Below are 18,576 nucleotides of genomic sequence, written 5' to 3'. Positions count from 1 at the left end.
GTGGTGGCAGAGGAGCTTGGGTCACCTTCTCCCACCTCCTTTCCCTGGGCTGTGATGTTGTCCTAGCTCTTCCCTAAAGGTATCTGCCCTCAGGGCAAAGGTAACCTGCCCCTAGGTCCTCAAAATGCAACCTGAGTCCCAGGAGTGTCACCTGGTGGATGAGAGAAGTGTAAACCCTCAGCCTTCCCAGGACCCCTGAATCAGAGTGTGCCTCCCGCTCAGGGGATGTGGGTGCACAGCAAGTGGAGGAGCCCTGGGGAGAGTCTCCACCTGTCAAAGGCTAAAGGACTTTTTTACTTTGAAAATTTGCTGTGCAGTAGGAACCTCAGGGATTGGAGTTAGAGAGGCCCTGGGTAAATCCTGGTTCTCTTCTCCTGAACAAATCTCCTGATGCAACCTCCACATCCCAAACACCAAGTGGGTACAGTGGGAAAGATGCCAGTCACACTGGCCTCTAAAAAGCACAGAGGTGAGATGAACTGGGAGTACCAGGTGGGAACCTGGCAAACACCAGGTGCTTCTCACAAGCAAAATTAAAACACAACTGCAAAATCATCATGCTTCAAGAGTTAAATGATTCAAAATCATTGTCACATGTGAAAATCTTCATGAATCCAGAGTTTTAATCCAGACATGAATCCAGACAATGACCAAGCACAATGAATCAGGGACAATGACCAAGTTTGAGGATGAAGATATTACAGGTATGGGGCCTTCAGGGAAACTGAGGCACAGGAAAGACTACCCTTCAAACCCTGACTCTGTGATCATGTCATAAAGGTTTCAGACATGTCAGTCAGAGTAACAGGCATGAGTTCACTGAAGGGTTAGGAAAACGGGGAAGGGGACACTCTCAAGTGAGAGACTTGGTACACTCAGAGAGGGACAGTGTACTATTGGAGAGGGACAGTGTACCATTCCTGCACTCCAGTTTTATTGGGGTCTCAGAGAAGTTTCCAGAAAGTCCAGCCCAGGTCTGCCTCTTGACTTTAGAATGAAAACAGGGTGACCTCAGACTTTCAGGTTCCCACTGTCATGGCAACCCTATGTTACCTTGGCCCATGCTGACCAGGTCTAATTGCAGTCTTCACTACACATTCTTACAGGTTTATGGTTAGGAGACATTTTCCTTTTCTTTCAGAATCTGGTATGGAAAAAGGGTCACAAAAGTCACTCCCTTCAAAGTGTCTTGGGTTCCTCTCATTAATGCTAATTCCTACCTGCATTTCCATGCAGATAACAGGTAGTTTGCTGAGGAATCCACACATTCTGTCCACTTAGGCCTAGCAGGGCTGCAGGGAAATTGCTTTTTGGTAAAGAATGCTTGTGCAGTGGGCACAGTGGACCCATTTTATACTTATTCTCTTAAACTTGTGTTCTGACCATACTCATCTATAAATAGATGAGTATGGTCAGAATAGAGACATCTATAAATAGATGTCCTAATAAAGGACAGAAAAAGACAACATGATCCTATGTAAGCCTGTGGTGCAATATGGGAGAGAAAATACCAAGCCACACTGAACTCAGCCTTTGATGCCATCCAGGAAGAAAAAGGTGATTCACACCAAGAGCCCGGATACAGCTGGGGGATTCTAGATAAAATGCTGAGAGCACAATGTGAACTAACAACAAGCTACAGAAGCAGAACTCAGAGAGGGGCTACTTCCAGTGAGGCCCTGATAGGAGCTGGTGGGGTGAGGTCTGCACATCTGGGTGTGGATGACAGGCCGTGTGCTGTACTCTCATAAGCAGGTTTCCAGAAGGCCAGCCCTGCTAGGATGTTGAGAGATGCAGGCTGAGACCAGTTCTGCTCCACAGCTCAGAAGTCAGCAGTGGCCCCACTGCAGCTGACCCTGAGGCTGGATGCTGGGCAGTCCAGGCCCTCACTCCTTGCCCCCTTTTCTGTTTTTCAACAGCATCCTTCTCAGTGTCCCCTTCACCTCCTTGTTTCTGAGGGTATAGATCAGGGGGTTCAGGAGGGGGGTGACGATATTGTAGAAGAGGGTGAGGAACTTTCCCTGGTCCTGGGAGGACCTGCTTCCTGGCTGCATGTACATGTAGATGATGTTCCCGTAGAACAGGGAGACCACGGTGAGGTGGGAGCCACAGGTGTTGAAGATTCTGTGTCTTCCTGAGGACGACTGGATTCTGAACACAGCCCTGACAATGTGGCCATAGGAGACCAAGATGAAGACCAAGGGAGACAGCACAATGCCCACGGCCAGGACAAAGACAGTGCCTTCTATGGCCGCTGTGTTGACACAGGCCATGCGGATCAGTGCTGGCATCTCACACAGGAAGTGGTCCACCTTGTTGTGCCCACAGCGGGGTAATCGTAGGGTCACTGGAGACATGACCAAGGAGTTGGCCATTCCACAGCCCCAGGCCACTGACACCAAGCCCAGGCAGAGTTGTGGATGCATTATAGTCATGTAGTGCAGGGGCTTGCAGACGGCCACAAACCTGTCATAGGCCATGACGGCCAGCAGCAGACACTCCACTCCACCCATGCCCAGGAACAGGAAGAGCTGGACCACGCAGCCCACATAGCTGATGGTCTTGTCACGGCCACTCAGGTTGTAGAGCAGCTGGGGGATGGAGCTGGTGGTGAAGCTGAGGTCCAGGAAGGACAGGTGGGTGAGGAAGAAGTACATGGGCTTGTGGAGCCGGGAGTCCAGCCGAGACACTAGGATGATGGTGCTATTGCCCACCAGGGTCAGCAGGTAGGCTACCAGGATGACCACAAAGAGGACCCTCTCTAGGTGGGGGCGGTCAGAGAAACCCAGGAGGATGAAGTGGCTCTGGGTGCTGCTATTGGTCCTGTCCATCTCTACTATACCTGAGGAGAGGTGTCAACACCAGTAGTGGCACCAGCTGATGCTGGAGTATGGACTCCTTGCCAGGCTTAGAGGAGCACAGAGCAGGTTTTTTTACTCACCTAAGCCCTAAATACTGGTGTGGAGGCTCTGCTATGATTATTATCTCCAAATTATAGAAAAGGAAACTGAGACACCGGTGTGTTAAGTAAATGTCACATGTGGAGAGGCAGAGCTGGTCTGCCCCAGGGAACGTGCCTGACATCTTTATCCATATCCAACCCTGTGCTCTGTCATTCCACAGAAGAAAGGCACACACCTGCCAAGTTCCAACCTCTGCTTCTTCCAGAGTCACAAATTCCTGAGCTCAGAGGCACAAAAGAACACTCCAAAAACCCCCTGATAGGATTTAGGAAATAACAAAGGCAGCTCATCCTTGAATATCACAGGTTTAAACTTCATGGGTAAACTTCTACAAAAATCTTTTTTTTTAGTAAATGCATTGGAAACATGTTTGGAGATTTGCAAGCATTTGATAAAACTTGAAGAAAAAGCATGTTACTATAAATACCACCCCCCAAATTTAAGAAACATTTAGAATGTCATGAATGCATGAAATACATGCTGGTAATGCTACCTTTTTATCATTTACTAACATAAAATATACATAAATCTTAGATAAAGTTAAAATGTATCAATATTTTCACAAACAGAGACCATACAACCTGCCACTTGCAAAGGAGAGAAATGGAAACCAAAGCAAACTATAACCGGCATCATCAATGCAGGAGAGGAACTCAGGGAGCCTGACTCTGTGTGATGACCTGGTGTGGGAAAAAATGTGTCCTTCTCCTCCCTTAGTAAATGGGGACAGAATTCAAAGCCTGGAACGTGTGTGGTGGTTACCTGGTTAGGTTTCTGATGCCCACCAGGAAAAACAGACCCCTAGGAGCACCAGCAGTCCTGACTCCTGTGACCCTCTCCCCACAGGGCAGAGGAACTCACCTATAGACCCCCAGAGAAAGGGCATGCTGCACATGAAACCTTACCTGGAAGAGGTAATGACGAGCTGAGAGGAGCTTCCTGGGTCCTCAGTCCGAGGGAGCCCCTCACCCTCTTCACCCAGTGCACATATTGCTTCCTTTTTAGGTAAAATTCTAAACCATAGCTCCCATGAAATCAAACCAAAACTATCACAGATTCTATGGTTCCACATTCACCATCATCCTAGTTCAGACACAGTACCTCCAACCCGGAAATGAACAGTAGTCACCGTTCTGCTCCATTAGGTCATGGCTCAGACGCTCAGTCTGAGTGGAACAACTTAAAATGACACTCACTTAAAGCCTGTGACCAGTGCCCCAGAGCTTGGAAAGGGAGGAAGACACAATTTTAACACTTCAGCAGGCCACAGTAGAGTTGGACAAGCTGAGCACTGAAGACCTCAGAAACTGACAGCCTCTCTTTTCTCCTACAGCTTTACCCAATAAGTGATTGGCTTTGTAGTGACGGGTCTGAAGAGAGCCTCGGCTGATGCTCCTACTATCACACACATTGTGCATGCTGACCTCCCAAGCTCCGAATTCTGGTTTTCCTAGAAATCCCTTTCCTATTGATTTAGGCCCTTAGGTAGTTGGTTGCAGTCAGGATGCTGGTACAGTGGACATAGCCAGCCACTCACTGTGGTGTCTTCTGCCTCCCTAATGTCACCAGTCGAGTGAAAGTAGCTGGAACAGTGGTACAGTACACAATTTCTAGACCTGCCAGGGAGCAGAAAAACACACAAAATATTTTATCAAAACTGGGTAAAATTCCCATGGTGTTGGCTATTTTGAGAACGTTGACCTATACTACAACCTTGCCTTTTTCCAAGAGCATTGCTGAATGTAATGAAACATAAAGTGCACTTGTGAATTTTGAGGTCACATTCAGAGAAAAAGGCATGCTTGACACACAGATAGAGAATGCAGTGGCCCTCAGGGCATGCCCCTTCAGGTGGAGGCCATACAGTCTAACAAGCCCTGATCTGTCACACTGTGGAGCCTGTCCCCACTGAGCAAAATTTACTCTATGTGGCACCAGATAAATGTAAGATTCTTGCCTTGATCTCCTTTCTTCAGTTGTCACTAGATACTTGGGTATTGGGCACAGCTCATTAGAGTCAGAATCCAGGCAAAGAGGTAAGCACACAGGCAAAAAGGTGTACCCTAGGTAAGCACTCACATCACACACCTACCTGGAAAGTGCAGATAAGATGTACTCATGTCCTCTTCTCAGCTTGACATTGGGTTCACTTAGCTGGGCAGACAGCTGCCTAGCAGCTCAGTGGCTGTTTGAGGGCATATGCCTCCCTGCCTGCACCAAGCCCCAAACTTTGGACAAGAAGATGAGGTCTGGAAAGATCTCTTCTTCTAGACAAACAGCATACAGGTTGTCTTTCACTTTATAAAACACTCAATTTAAAAATCACTGCAATAGATTTATATAATTGCTTTCAAAAACTCTTACAAAATTTTTTGTAGAAGTGGAATATTTAAGATATTGGAGATTGGTTTACAGCAATGCACAAGGATTCCCTGCCACCTCACATGGAGGTGGTGGTTAGAAAGTCCCAGAACTTCTTTGAAAAGCTTTTAATTAAAATTATACAATTTGTCAATCATGCATGTTAAAAAGATATGAAAGGAGAAGCACATATCTAAGCCATCAAGCTATTTTTTAGGAACTCCTGAAATAGACAACCTAAAAAATCTAAGTTGAACACTTTTTAGTAGCATTTTTCACACTGTGACTTTATAAGATCATTGCTTTTGGGCTCCAGACAGTAACCTCTTAATCACTTAACCTTAAAACAAAAGCAAATTTTCCTTAAAGCAAAATGGAATTCAAACAAAAGAGTGTGATTTTTCTGAGCCATTTAAAGACTCTGGTGCCTCAGTTTCAATGGGCTGGCTTCCTGGTGAAGGCTGAGCCTCACTAGGCTCCTGCTCCCGCACTCCTGGGAAAACATGGTCTCTCTAGTCCACAATGAAACACCCAGTGGACACAAAAAGTGACACTTCACTAGCACTACTATCTGAACTTCAAAAAATATGGTCAAATTCAACTCATTCAAAATAAATAAGTAAAATATACTTGTTCCAAGGAAAAATATAATTTTTAACTGACAACCTAATAAAATTCTTATTCTATTGCACACTTAAGATTTGCACATAGATTGACTCAATGTTTAACTGATGATGTATAATCTTTGCAAACCACACAATTATGATATAGCAAGGAGGTACATAACACAGGGTATGGTCTGTGTCACATACTACAACATTTATACCCAAAAAGAATCTTTAAAAAGATTGCAGTGACCATTCACAGTTGGAAACTCTGAGGTCTAAAGGGCACAGGTGCAAGGCAAGGTGGTTGCCACTGTCCAAGTTCATGGGGCAGCCCTAGGACACTTCACTGTGCTCAAACAACCTTACTGGGTGCAGAAGGTTTATCCCATCCAGGAACTATAATGTGAGGTTAAATGTCCACAGTCAGGCTCCGACCTCATTCCATGAGAGGTTGGAAGACAGCACTCTGCTCAAGAGTGACAACCAGAATGTGCAGGGATCCCAGAGGCAGGCTGGGGTGGGCTGCAGTGAGAGGGGCTTATGCTCCTGTGCACATCAGGCCTGCATTCTCTCCAGGTGACTGTGTGCCTCTCATGTCACTTCCCCTGCACTAGCAGAGATTCTGTAGCTTCAAATGTCACCTCTCGGTTTTCTGTACAGCATTTTTAATAGTGTCAGCAGAAAGAAAACTGTTCTCAGTACCCAGTGTAAGTTTCACAGGTAAATCACAAATGGGGTCATTTTTGATAAGGTTGAAGGACAAACCTACATTTTGAGAAGCTGAGGCATATTTGGGGTGTGGTATTGTCCTTAAGAAAAGGAAAAAAAAAGATATGGCTTGGGAGGCTTGGAGATGCCAGGTGCCCTGGTTTGAGCTCTGGGTCCCCATCTACCTCTGGCTTTCTGTGCCACCCATTTTTGCTGTGTTGAGCATTTTCTTCTTCTGCTTCCCCACTGGCACTGTGTGGGAAAAAGATTTCAAGGTAACAACATACACACAGAAGCACCCTACTTAGGAGGGTTATAAGAAAGCTACCTTGAAATGCTGCTTATGATAGGAGAGCTGCTCTCCACCTGTAGATCTTGGAGGGAGCTGGGTGTGAGTGCCAGAGCTGGACAATGCCCCCCCCCGGTGGAAGTCCTCTGTCCCTGCTGCCCTCACCTACACATTTCTTCCTTCCTTTTCCCTGTGTCTGGTGACTGCACCTACCCCTCAGATGGTAGGCAGAGGCAGATGACTCACAGCCTAGCAGGAAAGGGGCTCCAAGGCATGTACAGGGCTGGAGGCTGCCCTCTGCATTCCTCCCAGGTGGCCTCAAGCCCTTTGCACTTATCCGTTATTCCAGCTTGACCCAGTTCCTCTAAAGATTCAAAACCCATCTTCAGACATAGCCATTCCCCCTCAGCATTCCCACCTGGTCAGTGTCACAGTGAGAGTCCTCCCAGTTGGAAGCAGCATCTGGCCTGGCCGTGGCTCATTGTCCCTCACCTGGCACCCACCCATATCCCTCCCTGGGCAGCCTCTGGGCCCACACATAGGGGCCCAAGTCCTCATAGAGGCCTGGCAGAGAGCCCAAGACTGTCTTCCACATTTTATCTTTCAAATTCTGTTACTTTTGATCAAGTTTAATAAAGAATTTACACCAAGTTAGGGGAATGGATTTCGATTATCAGGGTAACAGAGCTTCCCATCAGGCCTCCTGAGATGTCACAGGCACCTCTGTTCCTTAATCAAGGATAATTTAAGGAGTAGTATTGCTTCAAAGTGAAATTCAAAAGCAAACAACACAGCCTGAGCATGATGTGAGACCAAGTGAGACGTCAACCCCGGTGTTCCAGAGTGTGGTCACCCTCCACCTTTGCCTTGCAAGTCAGCTCTCTCTTGTTCTCCCTTTCACTCATTCACAACACCCACTGATGTTGAGTAAGCTCCAGGGACCAAGGGAAGCCCCTAAATATGGAGACGTGCTTGCTGTTCCTCCCTCCAAAGACCACAGAGGACAGACAGGCACAGGGCGTAGCCCCATTCCATAGAGTGAATTTGCAGTACTGTGGGGTAGATGGTGCCCATGCTGAAGGACCCCCACCTGCCAAGGCCAGCAGGTGGAAAACAAGAGTGAGGATGAGGATGAGGGGCCAGGGGAACAGTGTGGAAGGGGACAAAGCTGAGCGGAGACTCCTTGAATAACTGGAATTTGGACTGTACTTTGGAATAACTGGGTGGGACGTGAGGATATCCTGGGTGAACTCCACTTTTGGCCAACATCAACCTTATACATACATAGTCCACCCATCTTTAGCAAAAAACTGAGTTTTTACAAAGGGATAAAATCAAAGTTACCAGAGTTGTGCTGTAAATGTATCTGTAGCTCTAATCCCCTAGCTTCTAGTCTAGCTCTCCTTGATAAGACAGTAAAAATGGCACTAACATTTTTCCTCTTTATATAAACTTGTGCACATACATAAATTAGGTCATGTTCAGCACCAAATATTATGTTCTCCTCACACTTTTTTGCCTCCAGAAAAAGAGAAAGAATTTGTAAGGACAGTTATTGAAACTCTCAGATTCTCCAATAGCTTTGAACTGGGGATTTAAACAATTATCTTATTGGATTTCTCCCCACATTTTATTTAGTGCAAACAGAGAACTTACATAATCCACAAATATTAGACTATCATGTATAATGTTGCCACGACAGTTTCATTTTAATATTTTTTTACTGTATAATAGATACACAGAATAGTGAGGGACAGGCTGAAATTTTCATACATGTATGGAATATAATTTGCTCCATTTCAATCCCAGTACATCTTCTTTTCCTCCCCTCCTGCCTGTCCTCTTCCCCTTCCTCTAGTCTACTGATCTTCCTCTCATTTATTATTTGGTTGACTGGTTGATTGTGCTTTATACGTACACATAAAGGCATTATTCATGGAGATATGTTCATACATCTACCTCCCACAATTTGGTCAGTTTTATTTCCTAGTTCCTCCCTTTCTCATTCCTCTTCCCTAACCTTATCTCTTTTTCTCCTACTGATCTCCCCTCTCTTTTCAGGGAGTCATTTCTCTATTTTTCTTACTTCACTCTGACTTCTGCATATGAGAGTAAACACCCACCCTCAAGTGTCAGTGTCTGGTTTATTTCATTTCACATGGTAGTTTCAGGTCTATGCATTTACCAAGTAAAATAATTTCATCCTTCTTTATGGTGAACAAAGCCACATTTTCTCTGTGAATTTGTTTGTTCATGGGCCCCTTTATAGGTTCCCAAACTAGATTTTTTTGTGAATTGTACTGCCTTGCACATTGATAGGCATGTATCACTGCATGCTCAATGTAGTTCTTTTGCATAAATACTGAGAAGTGGGACAACTGGGTAATAAGATGGTTTCATTCCTATACTTTTGAGGAATCTCCATGCTTTTTCCCAAAGTGGTTGTACTAATTTACAGTCCCTCCAAAAATGTATGAATTTACTTTTTTCCCCACATTCTCACCAAAAATTATTATTGTTCATATTTTGGGTGACTTTTATATAGTCTTGATTTGCATTTCCCTGATTACTATGGATGTCTTCTGGTAGAGTTTCTTGTGTCTTCTCAGTGTAAGAAGATGTCCTCAGCAAACAGAGATACATCCCCTTCTTCCTTGCCTAGTTATATCTCTTTAATGACCTTCTCTTGACTCAGCTAGAGTTTTAAAAACTATATTGAATAAGAGTGACAGTGGACATGCTTGTTCCATTCTTTATTTTAGAGGAGATGTGTTTATTTTTTCTCCATTATAGATGATAATGGCTTTGAATCTGTCATATATAGCTCTTAAAATTACAGTCAGTTCCTTCTATCCCTAGTTTCTCCAGTGTTTCAACATTTATGGGTGCTACATTTTGTCAAAGGCTTTGCCTATGTCTATTTAGATAATCATGTGATTATTGTCATTAATTCTGTTGATGTGATGAATTAAATATATTAACTTGTGTATATTGAACCAAACTTGCATTCTTGAGATGAAACCCACTAGATCATGGTTCAATATCTCTTAATGTGGTTTTGAAGGCAGTCTGCTGATATTTTTAAGGATTTTAGTTTCTATGTTTACTGGGTACATAAATTTATACTTTTCTTGATGTATCTTTGTCTGGTTTAGGTATCAAAGTGACACAGAGTTCACAGAATGAATTTTTTGAGTCTTCCCACTTTTTATATTTAATGGAATAACTGAAGAAAGATTGGCATTGGGTTTTCTTTAAAGGTCTAGTAGAACAACATGACTGAGAATCCATCTGAACTAGGGCAGTTCTTCATTGGAATGTTCTTCATTGAATTGCTATTTCTGTCTCATTGCTTGATATTGGTCTTTTTACATTTTCCATATAATTATGGTTCAATTTGGGCAGCTGATAGTGTTAAAAATTTATCAGAATATTTTTAGATTTTGTCATTTATTGGAGTATAAATTTTCAAAGGAATTTCTAATTATCCTGTGGATTTCAGCAGTGCCTGTGGTAATATCTCCTTTTGTAGCTCAAATCTGGGTTATTTGTGTCCCTTCTGTCTCTTTCAGTTGGTAAGTCTAAGGTTTATCCATCTTCTTTAGCTTTTCAAAGAACCAATTCTGTTGCATTAATCTTTTGCATTTTTTATTCTCATTTTTTTGAATTATGGTTATCATCTTAATTATTTCCTGCCTTCCACTGGTTTTGGAATTAGCTTGCCTTTTTTTCTCTGGGTATTTGATGTGTAACATGATTGCTCATCTATTATCTTTCTTTCTTTCTTTCTTTCTTTCTTTCTTTCTTTCTTTCTTTCTTTCTTTCTTTCTTCTCCTTCTCCTTCTCCTTCTCCTTCTCCTTCTCCTTCTCCTTCTCCTTCTCCTTCTCCTTCTCCTTCTCCTTCTTCTTCTTCTTCTTCTTCTTCTTCTTCTTCTTCTTTTTATGTAAGCATCCAATGCTTTAAACTTTCTTATTATGACACTCATGCTGTGCCAGAGAATTTAATATATTGTATATATGTCCTAATTTGTTTTTATTTTTTCTATGATCCATTCATTATTTAAATATATTTTTAACCTCCATGTGTATATCATTTCTATAATTTTTCTTGCTGTTCATTGTAATTTCATTCCTATATGATATGATGATAAGAAATATATCATTTTTTACATTTTCTAATATTTTCATTGTGACTTACTCAAATGAATACTCCTAAGTATTCCCTTCATCATGTTGATCCTTAGATCTCTAACCTAGGAAAACAGGGGATTTGGATGAACATTACCAAATATCTCCTACAGCACTCCATCTTCTCCTGAGACTAATTCTGGGCAGCAGGCCAGAGCTGCAGAGCTGAGTGTGTTGGAGAATTTGCTCTCGGCTTGAATTGAGTCCATTTCTACATCAGCAAAGTCAGGTGTAATGGCTTAGGCTCCTGTCCCTGTGGGCTTGGACACTGGGGATCAATTAGGGTCAAAGGGAGGACATGTAAGGTTTGCTGGAGGAAGGTTGTGTACACCAAATGCAGCAGCTCAACCTTCGTTGCCCTTTGTAGAACCTGACAAAGTAAGTGTGGCATATCCTAATTTGTTTGGGCTTTAACAAGGCAATAGCAAAGGAAGATGTGTGAGCAACAACACGGGGAATACTCACAAGGTGAAGAGCTTTGGGATTTCAGCATAAAGATGATGGTAGAGGTGGGAGCAGAGAGCACTGAATGTGTTCTGAGGATTCCTTCCAGGTGCCCTTGACGTCTTGTGTCAGGAGAATTTGGTGGGAACCAGGGCTACTGCTCAGTGGCAGGACCTAGCTCCTTAGCCCTGTTGACTATGTGGGAACATTGCTGTTTAAACATTTTGAGTTCAATCCACTGTCAGCTGGGATTCTTTTACTGATAAAGATACTTCTCTTAAAATACAAAATCAAGCACTTCAGACAAGGTAAGTCAAGATGATATTATTGAACTCAGTTGATTTGGGTAAAATTTAAATAAGGGAAATAGTTTGGAGACGAGTTCACACATTTTTTGTTGCACAAAGAACAGAAAAATGGTTTGTTGTCGTGGTTCCTTAACAAACTGGAAAAGCTAAGGGTAAACTTAAAGGTAAAATGAGGCCATGTGAACCTGTTAAAATTATACAACGTGCTGCTCTCAAGGATTTGGAGCTTCGCTGGGACAACAAATTTCTCTGATCCTGAGTCTTCTCAGTGTTTAGCATATGGAAGGAAAAGAGGAGATGGACTTCCATTCAGACCTTCTATGTGCTGAACACACAGAGCTCACTTACTTCTGTCCCCTAAATTCTGTCCTCAGAATTCTCATAGGAAAATGCTGAGATTGATTTATTTGAGGCTCAGACAAGTTGCTGGTTGTCTTGGACTGATTCTCTGTAACATTTCAAAACTGTGCAATATTCATAACATTGGCAAGGTAAACTTGGGGTCCAACACTTGCTATGTTTACATGTATTAGGCTCTGTCAAATTGGATTTTCATTTTTTCTTTTTTAAAAATTCTATATATTTGAGCAATGGGCTTTGCAGGATGACCACCTTGCAGCCACAGGAGTAGTTCTCTCCAAAGTATAATACAGCAAAAAAAAAATATGGTATTTAAATGATTCTGATGTAGGAAATAAGATTTCATACCTAATTTAAAAAAACAAAGTTGCTGGTAATCAATGAAAATAGTCCCACATGTACCACCCAAAGGTTCCAGATCATAACAGCTCAATTACCAGGTGTACAGGATCCTGAAAGTAATGATTCAGGCCCATTCTCTGAACACATGAAAAATTTTAATGTTGCAAAATTAGTTATTGTAGTAACTTCCATCAAAACTATTTAATCTGTAAAATATACTTCACATAATCTAAATATAAACATAGCCTACCTCCAAAAATGGCCCAAGGAAGACATAAACAGCAGACTGAAATTAATCCTGGACTAAATAATGAAAGGAGGAAAGCACCACAAGTGGCTCTGTGCCCTCCAAGCCCGGGTGTGTAAGGATTGATTTATGAAATGATCTATTCACACCTTGTTAGTTTGGTCGATGTTAAGAATTTACTTCTGAAGCTAATATTTTGTTCAGTTGATCAGCAGATCTATTGAGAGCCTTGAGCCGGAGGCAGAGACAGAGTATTCAATGGGTCCTACCCTGTCCCTAAGCAGCACCCAGCTGTGCTGATGTGCCCAAGCCTCAGGATCCCTTGCATGCTTGACTTCCTTTGCTAAACCCAGGGTAGCCCAAGCTGTCCTCATTGCCCACTGCCCAGTCTCTGCCCTGGGCTCCTCCTCTCAACTCTCTGCTCAACCAGAGCCTCCTGTGTGAGCTCCAGAAGTGGACCTGACCCCATGCCACACCCACTGTCCTCTCATCTGGTCCAGAGCACAGTCTGAGTCCTCCCCTCCCTACACACTTGCCCTGGGGCCTGGAGCTTCCAGAGCCCTCTTGTCTCTGCTGCTGTCCTATATGACCCAGGCAGGCTCCCCCAGGACTTCTCCTGCTGCTCAGTCTGTGCAGAGTGTTCCAGAGCCTGAGGGCCCCAGCATCACCTCCTTGAAGTGGTGCTCAGTGCTGCTGCCCAATTGTCCCTCTGTCCTTCCTCCCTGCTCTGTTGTTCTTGCTGTCACTAATGTGCACACACCTTGCAGCATGTATTTGGGCTGCTGCTCTATTATCTGTGTCACCCACTGAATTCGAGCTCCAGAGTGTGGAATCTTGTGTATTTTAACCACTAAATCCTGTTGATGCCCAGCAGCCCTGCCACAAACAGAAGCAGTGAGCACATTTTGACAGGATGAATGTGTCTCAGGGCTGGGCACATTGTGTTTTCCTTCTCTGTGAGGTCAGAGCTCTGTCTCTAGACCTGCTGGAGGCACAGGAAGCCTGAGATCTCACTGCTCTGCAGGTAAAGTGATGCTGTGCTCCTGTTGGCTTCCTGACCACGACTTTTTTACTCTCAGTGCTTGTCAACCTGACAGCTTTCAAAATGTGTCCCCTCTTATGTGAAAAGATCTCCTTTGCAATTGTATTCCTGTTTACTACAGTATATCAAGGAATCACTGCTGTTTACTTACTGAGATGAATCATGGCAACAAACTATTGGTTGCTTTTCTTTCCTGTCAGAAAATCATTAATCCAAATTAACATCCACAGTAGTCTGTGGCAGCATCCCCATGGAAGAGCTCAAACATAAATTGCAAATCTTTCTAAGACTAGACACAGGGAGAAGTCAAACATATACCAGCGATATAAGAAATGTGACGATCTCATTTTATGAATATTTGTGAGAATAAAAACAATGAATATGAAATTGCCAGATCTGACATGGCACAAGGAGAAGAAGGGAGGCTGTGAATGGCTGAGAGGCAGATGCACATTCCCAAAGAACAGCCTAAGCAACCATATCACCTAGGAGAGGAACTCACTCATTTTCCTCTCATTTTGGTTTCTTTACTCTAAATGATTAATAACTAATTATGGTTTTGCTTTCCCTACATAATTAAGTCTGGAAAAGGCAAGTGCACACATATGTAAGCTACAATCAGGACACTGCCTTGGCTCACGTTCCTTCCTAGGTGAGCAGCTCAGCAGCAGAGCCAGCTCCTGCTTGTAACTTGGGAAACTAAACTGCAGGACAGGAAGAAACATCCTTTCCATGGCCCATGTGCCTGACCTAGAATTAGGCCTGATCCTATGGAGTAATTACACTAATTACTTTGAATGCTTTATTGCCCACACAGTAAATCACTCACCAGTTACTAAATGTGCTATTGTGAAATGATTAGTAATATGATGCCAAATCTCTTCCAAGGCATAACTGTATTTGAGAATGTTAGTCTTCACATCCATGAATTCTTCTTATTATCTGGGAAATAAAAAAAAAACTTAGTGTCTAAATCACATTAAAATAAATGAAGTAATGAGAAGAACCTTTCGTGTAAGTTATGTCACACGTCCAGGTTTCTTGTATACACAAAAAGTCTGTTCCTGTATGTGCTTCCATTATCCATACCTGCGTTGTATTTCTGTTACTGTTCTAGTTCTAGCTTGCCATTGTGAATATAGAATAAAAAGATTGCATATGATTTAATCTGTCAACTTCATGCTATGTAATTTGCTTCCAAGAAGAAAGGGAAAATGTGTATAAAAACCTTAATATTTGAAATTAGTTTGTAAGGTTTTCACAATGAAAACCACATTAGGGAAGAGACAGTATCCCAAGAACATGCCATACTAAGGTTGATTATATAGGACTCATGATGCCTTTACAACTTAAGAAAGATGCTTTTGAATGATGACCCACTTCTAGGACCAGCCAAACAGCTTCTGTTTAGAAGGTGAGCAGCGCAGCTCTGGGAGAAGACCCTGGCTTACTCAGCTGCAGCAGTGCCAGTGGGGAGGGGAGAGCAGGCACTAAAGATGTGGAGGAGGCGAGGTCACTGAGGATGCAGACTCAAGCACACAGGGCACTTCTGCGCCCCACAGGCCATGCCTGTGGTGAACCTGAGTGCTGAGTTGGGGAGCCATAAAGAAAAAGGATCCTGGCTTCCTCCAGGGCTGAGCCTGGTGCATAGTTCTAGTAATGCTCCTGCCCAGCATTATCTAGGAAGGACTTCCTCAATTATTTCATTTGTATTTGTTGCATATGGGAGTAGAATTTGTATTTCAACTTGAGATGGTTACCAGAAAGAACTGGGAAAGTGATTTTTATTTTCGATATCAAAATTTATTGAACAGTATTTTTTCACATATTCGTTGGCTGATGTATTTTTGCTATTGAGAAGTGTCTATTTAATTCATTTGCCCATTTATTAATTGAGCTACTTTTGCTACTGTTTTGTGAGTTCTTTATGTATTCTAGATAATAATGTTAGAAGAATACCTAGCAAAGATTTTCTTCTATTCTCTCTTTCTTCACATTTTTATCATTTCCTTTTTTGAGCAGAAAGTTTTTAATTTGATGGCACACCATTTATGAACTCTGAGTGTTATCTCCTGAGCTTTGAGGTCCTATTCAGAAAGTTGTTGCCTCTGCCTGTATGCTGGAGTGTTGACCCCATGTTTTCTTCTAGTAAAGTTTCTGGTTTGATTCCTAGATCTTTGACACAATATGAGTTGAATTTTGTACAGAGTGAGAGATAAGGTTTTGTATCTTTTTTTTCCATATTGGATAACCAGTTTTTCCAGCACCATTTGTAGAAAAGACCATCTTTTCTCCAATATATGTTATTGGCACTGCATCAGGGATCAGATGAATATAGATGTGTGGGCTTTTCCCTATGTCTTCTTGTGCGCCATTAGCAATTAGAATCATACTGCAGTGATACATGCATACCCATGTTTATAGCAGCACAATTCAAAATAGCGAAACTATGGAACCAGCTATTTACCCAGCTATAAAGAAAAAATAACTTTATTTAAAGAAAAATGGATAGAACTAGAGTTCATTATGTTATGGGAAAGAAGCCAAACTCTAAATATTGAGAGTCATATGTTTTCCTTCATATGTAGAAGCTAGAGAGAGAAAAGGAAAAGAAACTTAGGGGAAGTGGAAATCTCATGAACATCAGAGATCAGTAGAGGAAAGGGACTGGGAAGTTGGAGGGAGGGAGAGATGGGGAACATTCTAGGGAGATATTTCAGCCATATTGTATTGCCTGTACAAACATGTTAACAGCAAATGTCATCATTATGTCCAACTGTAATGCACCAATAAGAAATGGGGAAAAGGACACATTTAGCAACTACTACACATTTGTTATCTGAAGCGTAAAGTTACTTATATAAAAAAAATCTATTGAACAGAATCTGTGGTGTTGTATGGATGACAATTCATTCAAAACAAACACTAATAAACTTAATTTCTTTTATTCTCCTTTTCTATTTGATCATGTTTATTGCTTAGTTTTGTTTCTATTTTTCTTTTAAGAAAATTAAAGCAGTGCCTTTTCATGGAGAAATGGAACCAAACTTCAAGTGATTTTATTTTGTTGGGATTGTTTCCTCAAAACCAAACTGGCCTCCTTCTCTTGCTCCTGATCATCTTTGTATTTATTCTTGCCTCAGTGGGAAACTCAGGAATGACTGCCCTCATCTTCTTGGACCCGCGACTCCACACCCCCATGTACTTTCTCCTCAGCCAGCTCTCTATCATGGACCTGATGTACATCTCCACCACTGTCCCTAAGATGGCCATCAACTTCCTCTCTGGCCAGAAGAGCATCTCCTTCCTGGGCTGTGGTGTGCAAATGTTCTTCTTCCTGACCATGGCGGGCTCAGAAGGTTTAATCCTGGCCTCCATGGCCTATGACCGCTTTGTGGCCATCTGCCACCCCCTCCACTACCCCATCCTCATGAGTAAAAGCATGTGTTTGAAGATGATCCTGGTGCCCTGGACACTGGGCTTCGTCAACTCCGTGGCACACACATTTTACATCTTTCATCTTCCTTACTGCAGGTCTAGGGTCATCAATCACTTTTTTTGTGACATCCCAGCCATGGTTCCTCTGGCCTGTATGGACACCTGGGTCTATGAGTACACGGTGTTTGGGAGCACAGGCCTGTTTCTCATCGTTCCTTTCCTTGGCATCACCGTGTCCTATGGACGGGTCCTTTTTGCTGTCTTCCACATGAGCTCAAAAGAGGGAAGAAGAAAGGCCTTCACCACGTGTGCCACACATTTAACCGTGGTGATATTTTACTACACACCTTTTGCCTACACTTATTTCCGACCAAAGAATCTCCGATCCCCGGCAGAGGATAAGAACCTGGCTGTCTTCTACACCATCCTCACCCCCATGCTCAATCCCATCATCTACAGCCTGAGGAACAAGGAGGTGCTGGGGGCCATGGGAAGAGTGTGTGGGATGTTCTCCCCCAGGAAGAAGTGAGCATGGCTGTCCCTACTCCTCTGTCTCCATGCAGACTGGAACACCCTCATGCAGCACTGACCAACAGTACTATAGTGCAAATGATGCATGTCACTATATGTCTCTAGTGACATTTATAAGTAAAATTAATTGAAATAATATATTGATCATTATAAACTAATATAATGATTAATATTTTAATTTAAAACAAAACATTCATGCTAAAATTTACAATGCAAATATTAATTGCATTTTATTTTATACTATTATGAATTATTTCATACAATACTGTACACGTTCTTACGTATATTAGTCAATGTTATGTTTACATGCATTACATGAAATTATTATTGCTTGTATACTTTGTTTTCATTCTATTTTGTCAAATCTTGTGTGTAATTTATACTTACAACCTACAGCTACTTGGACTATAGATTCATCAAGTATCCCGCAAACATATGTGACCCAGTGTCTACAAAGTTATAGGGCTTCTAGGTGACTAATGTCCTCTCTTTCAGAGAAACATGTGGCTTCATTTTCTGACTATGATCCTGGTCTTTGGACAAAGAATTGTACTCTCAACCCTTAAAAATAGACATTCACTTCCTGTAAATTTCAGTTGTAACTCTTGTAGCAATATAGTACCCTAAGCAGCTCCTAGAACCCGCCATCCCCCACATCTCTGATCATTCTCCTGGCATATACTATGTAAAGAGAATTCTCTTCCCTGGTCAGATGCTGCACTTTTCCTTTACTTCCCTTTTCAAATT

General features: G+C 42.5%; 2 protein-coding genes across 2 annotated transcripts; one reads left to right on the top strand and one right to left on the bottom strand.

Annotated features, from left to right (window-relative positions):
- Nucleotides 1–1,886: 1,886 nt before the first annotated feature.
- LOC143390366 (olfactory receptor 2W3-like) lies at nucleotides 1,887–2,831 on the bottom strand. The gene has a single exon (XM_076842786.2). It carries the CDS (start codon nucleotides 2,829–2,831, stop codon nucleotides 1,887–1,889), a length of 945 nt encoding a protein of 314 aa, XP_076698901.2.
- Nucleotides 2,832–17,017: 14,186 nt separating this feature from the next.
- LOC143400195 (olfactory receptor 2L13-like) lies at nucleotides 17,018–17,827 on the top strand. Its single transcript, XM_076857511.2, has one exon. It carries the CDS (start codon nucleotides 17,018–17,020, stop codon nucleotides 17,825–17,827), a length of 810 nt encoding a protein of 269 aa, XP_076713626.1.
- The last annotated feature ends 749 nt before the right edge of the window (nucleotides 17,828–18,576 follow it).

Source organism: Callospermophilus lateralis, chromosome 5 (assembly GCF_048772815.1).
Source record: "Callospermophilus lateralis isolate mCalLat2 chromosome 5, mCalLat2.hap1, whole genome shotgun sequence".
NCBI lineage: Eukaryota > Metazoa > Chordata > Mammalia > Rodentia > Sciuridae > Callospermophilus > Callospermophilus lateralis.
This window is presented reverse-complemented; position numbering and strand designations above follow the sequence as displayed.